The sequence below is a fragment of the Buceros rhinoceros genome, unplaced genomic scaffold (assembly GCF_000710305.1).
Source record: "Buceros rhinoceros silvestris isolate BGI_N320 unplaced genomic scaffold, ASM71030v1 scaffold12439, whole genome shotgun sequence".
NCBI lineage: Eukaryota > Metazoa > Chordata > Aves > Bucerotiformes > Bucerotidae > Buceros > Buceros rhinoceros.
The window spans coordinates 7,967-12,823 of record NW_010429811.1 but is presented as its reverse complement, the minus strand read 5'-3'; the positions used below and the strand labels follow the sequence as shown (position 1 = coordinate 12,823).

At 57.5% G+C, this 4,857-nt stretch overlaps 1 protein-coding gene across 1 annotated transcript in view; it reads right to left on the bottom strand.

Annotated features, from left to right (window-relative positions):
- Positions 1–2: 2 nt before the first annotated feature.
- NKAIN1 (Na+/K+ transporting ATPase interacting 1) overlaps positions 3–4,857 on the bottom strand; it is a gene marked incomplete at both ends in the record, with an annotated part of 6,132 nt that continues 1,277 nt past the window's right edge. The window contains 3 exons of the mRNA XM_010142803.1: positions 3–25; positions 2,296–2,356; positions 3,275–3,472. Coding sequence (XP_010141105.1) covers positions 3–25; positions 2,296–2,356; positions 3,275–3,472 — 282 coding nt within the window. The remainder of the gene's footprint in view (positions 26–2,295; positions 2,357–3,274; positions 3,473–4,857) is intronic.

Sequence of the window (4,857 nt, the reverse complement as noted above, 5' to 3'; positions counted from 1 at the left end):
GAGTCAAATCCACCGATGAAATCAACTAGGGAGAGTGGGGAGAGCAGCGAGGTAAGCTGGGGAGGACAGTGGGGCCATTTCCCTGCTTTCCCCCACCCTGATGGCACCTATGGCTCATGCAGCACCCCGGGTTGTAGCAGCATCTTGGAGAGATGCAGCATCCCAGGGCACCGCAGCATCCTGGGGCACCGCAGCATCCCAGGAAACGGCCAGCGAGGAACAGAGGACAGGAGCTGGAGCGACTTGCAGAGATCCCCATGGCTCTTCAACTCACCACAACCCTTGAGATGCAGGCTGGACAAAGTGGGTAAAATTATCCTGTCATTGTCTCCAGACTGGGAGTTTAAGGAGAATTATGGGGGAATTACATCTCATTTAAAGCCTGTCATTTAGGGGAATTGCAGACACCAATATACTGGTTTCCAGCCCTGGGTTTGTCCCCTTGGGCTGCTAGAACCCATCACACACTCAACAAGCACCCAGGCACTCGCTGGAGGAGTCACAGTGGCCGACCCCAGCCCTTCACCCTGGCTCGATGCAGTGGGAGCGATGGGTGTCTGGGGGTACCCCGACTCATCCCCCCATCATCCTGCCTGTCCCCAGACCTGAGCCCTCCCATGGCTGTAGCCAGCCCTGGAAGGGGACCAGGCGTGGCCAGGCTGGCGGATCCAGCCGTGAAGGAGCTGCAGCACGACCCCTCTCCCTAAAGCCAACATATTAATCCCCTCAGAGCCACAATCTGGGTGGGTTCACACATGGGTGTCCAAGAAACATCAGCAAGCTCAAGAGGGGAATCCAGTTCTCCCAGCGTATTTATCTTCCTGACTTAATATTCAGCCAGCTCTCAGTGGTGACGCTATCCATCCATTTCCAAATCTAATAAGATATTCCATTAAAAAAGATGCATTTGAATCGCGGGCTCCAGCAGCATTAATATTAAAAGTGTATTGAATGCAGGAGTTTGTTTGAATGCAAACACGCTTCAAAGCCGGCAGCGGTAGATAAACCCTTTTGCCAGTTCCTCGGGTACAGAAACAAATCATTACCACAGGCAGTGTCCAATTTCACACGGAGATTTTCCTTTTCCGCTACGCTGGCAGCGGGGAAAACGTGGGCATACGGAACCCCGGCTCCTCCGGGGCTGGCTTAGACCAATTCTGCACCCACAGTGATGCTGATCCCGCTGCTGCGGGGAAGGAGCCCGATGTTGAGCCCATCTCGGGGGCTTTTGCCACGTGGGCGGTTGCGGCAGGTCCCGGCTGGCGGGAATTCATTAAACCAGATGAATATTTACTGTGATCGAATGGGTCCAGCCTCAACCTTCCGGTTAACTGGGGCTGGGGTGCTCAGTGCTTCTGGGGGGTGTCTGCAGGGATCGGTGTCAGATCGGAAAGTGCAACATAGATCGTATCAAAATTAGCCCATAACTTTGCTTAAATTGCTGTTTTCCCCTGTTTTGGGGTGGAAACCCTCGAGGTGGGGAGGAAGGTGCTGCTGCCCCACTGTTCATGGGGATGCTGGCTGGCGGGATGCAATATTTCCCTTTTCATCGTCCCCAAGCTCCAGGTGGCTGTCACAGGGGGAGGCAGGTGATGGCTGGGATCCATGAGCAAGGAAGACGGCTCTCCTGCAGCCCCATGGGGCCGGATCTGCACTGCGAGGAGCATCAGCCATGAATTTATCAGAGCTTTCACAGCCAGGGTGATCCAGCTGCCACCCTGGACCAGGGACCTGGGGGAAGATGCTCTGTCCCAGAGGACGTGCTCTGAATTCGGGTCAGCAGGGAGCAGTGAGAGTGATACCAGCCCTGAATCCAGCCCCGAGTGGCCACACCGGGATGAGCATTCCAGCTTCAAAGGGACCTGGACTCGTTGCCGTGGTGCTGCTGCGGGGACCAGGGACCATCTCAGCCGCTTGGTGGGCTGGTGCAGGGACAAAGCCTGACCCGATGCACTGGATGAAACTGGTCCTGTTCCAGCACCTGCAGGTTGTCAGTGCTGCAGCCCTGGAGGAGCCGCGGCAACTCAAAGCTTGCTGTCCCCATCCCTTCCTCTTCCAGCCCTGGGCAGGGTGCAGTACCCTCCCCAGGCTGGGCTGGGGCGAACACTCGTGGAACAGGGTGGCACATCACAGCCCAGCACATCTGCCTCATCCCAACTAAAGGGATCCCTTTGCCTGCCAGTGCCCCAGGCATCACTGCCCCGTCCCCGGCTGGGTGCTGCAGTGCCAGCCAAGGCCATTTTGCCACGTGGCAGCTCTCCCTGCGCAGCCACAACTGACAGCAGAAGCACTTACAGCTGTCCTCTTCTTCAAGGAACACTTTGCTGACGTAGCAGGCGTAGACGAAGCCAAAGAGCTGCGAAACAAAAGCGGGCAGAGAGAAATCGGTTACTGGGGAGATGGGCACTGCGGCCGGCACCATGTCAGTGGGGGATGGAGCTGGGTGCAGCAGGGTGGGTGCCTGGGAGCATCCTGGGGGGACACTGGGCAGGATCAGGGCTGCCATGGTGCTGGAGCCCACCTCTGGTGAGTACGGGTGCTGGTCTGGGATGCAGCAAGGTCGCATGGTTTCAGCTGCATGGGGGGAACATGGGTGGTGGCTTTTGGGGGTCCAGGCTGGCACCGCACTGGGACAGCAGTGCAGAGGGTGCTGAGCCCCACGCAGTGCTGGGTGCCCTATTGGCAGGTTCATGGCAACTGCTCTGACCCCTATACCCTTTAAAGCTTTATTTTCTTGCAGCCCCCCAAGGCTCCCCAGGAGCTTTGCATCCAGCTTTGTCCCCTTCCCACCTCCCCGAGGGGTGAGACTGCCACCAGGAAGGGGGGACCCTCCCTTCGCAGCAAGCAGCACGTCCCACCAGCTCAAACCCCAACAACACAGCACCTGGGTGTGTTATCCTGAGACCCCTTTGATTCCTGCAGCATCCAGCCTATGCTCTGCCAGGTTCTGGGGTGGGCAGCATCCCCAGGGTGCTCCACGGGCTCCGTCTACTCCTCCCTTCCCAGCCCTGATGCTACCCTTTGATTCCTGCAGCATCCAGCCTATGCTCTGCCAGGTTCTGGGGTGGGCAGCATCCCCAGGGTGCTCCACGGGCTCCGTCTACTCCTCCCTTCCCAGCCCTGATGCTATAAACTGGCCCTGATGCATGACAGCATGGTGGGACATCTCCAGTTCGACCACAGCGGCTCTGCCCACCCTGGTCCCTGCCATCATCCGCTCCCTCTCGCCTCGCAATTCAGGATGAGGAGGAAAGGAGCCGGCAGCCGTCCTTACCGCCAGGAATATCTGTGTGGCACTGCTCACCACCTCGATGTACTGGTAGTCGAGCAGGCAGCCGCTGACGGTGATGACGTGATGGTCCTCAGGCGCCAGGTTGGAGTTCATCACCGGCGTTACCAGGCAGCCTGGCCCATTCTCCATCCACCATGAGCGGTGCAGTGAGGTATTGAAGGTCATGATGAAGTCCCGGTCCTGCGGGAGGGGAGCAGAGAAGAAGGCACAGACTGTGGAGCTGAGAATCTTCACAGAGGTGGTGGACAGAAAATGGGCTTTTCCAATCCAAGGATGCTCCATGAGCATTGCACCCCTGCAGGCCATGTCAATGCACCTCCCTAACCCGCAGCCGGCATCCCTGGGGTTGGCAGCTTCCTCCCACATCAGCATCATGGACCATCACGGACCATCACAGGTGTCACAGAGCAGTCACCAGCGCAGCAGTGAAGGGCAGTGAAGGCCCTGAGGCAGGGAAGCAGCTACTCGCGATGCTGCTGGCCGCATCCAGCCATCCGAAAGATGGGACTGTGAGATCACCCTGGCAGTGTGGTCCTGCCCTGCAGGGGGGGTTGCCCTGCATCCCTCCCTAACGACGCGGAGCCTTGCAGGAGCCTCGCTTATGCACATCCCCTCCTCATAAGCACCTTGGGGATCTCCCTATGTGATCTCCAGCATGGCTGGGTGAGCACCTACACCACAGATGGTCCTCCCAGCCCCCCTCCGCACCACCAGCCCTGGGGTCCGTAGTGGGCTGGGAAACCCCCTGAGGATCCTTTGTAGGATATCATCAATCTGGGATTAAAATAATTTTGTTGGTGAGGGCGTTAAAAATGGAAAGAAAGTGGGTTTTGGTTTCTAAAACCACAGGAGGTGGGTTTAGGCACTGGGAAGCACAAGGAGGGGGTGTTCTGGCATTGCAGTATCAGTGGGAGACTGGGGATTTCCACCGAAAACACTCGGTGGGAGTGAATCCTCCCCTGTTGCATCCTCCATGACTGCCACACGTATCCAACATTTCAGTTTCCTAGAAGAGCCTCAAATGACCTGTAGCAACATGGGAGGTTGGTTCCACCCACCAAGCCCCCCAAGAAGCCCTTTTCTGTGCAAAGTGAGCCAGAGCCCGTTTCCCGGAGCCCTCTGTGACATCCGGAGCTCAGTGCAGGGAACAGCATCCTCAGAGTCAGAAGCGGGATGCCAGAGTGGTGCACATCCTTGGCATGGGCACCCCAACCACAGGCTGAGGATGCTCGAAGCATCCAGGGCTGCATCATCACCACATTTAAGTTTTTGTATACAAGCTATGATTTAACAGCCCAGGCTGGGGTGGAGAAGCATGGAGAGGCACAGCCCTGCTCTCCTCTCACCCCCATTGTCACTGGGTCAGAAGCGGGATGCCAGAGTGGTGCACATCCTTGGCATGGGCACCCCAACCACAGGCTGAGGATGCTCGAAGCATCCAGGGCTGCATCATCACCACATTTAAGTTTTTGTATACAAGCTATGATTTAACAGCCCAGGCTGGGGTGGAGAAGCATGGAGAGGCACAGCCCTGCTCTCCTCTCACCCCCATTGTCACTGGGTGA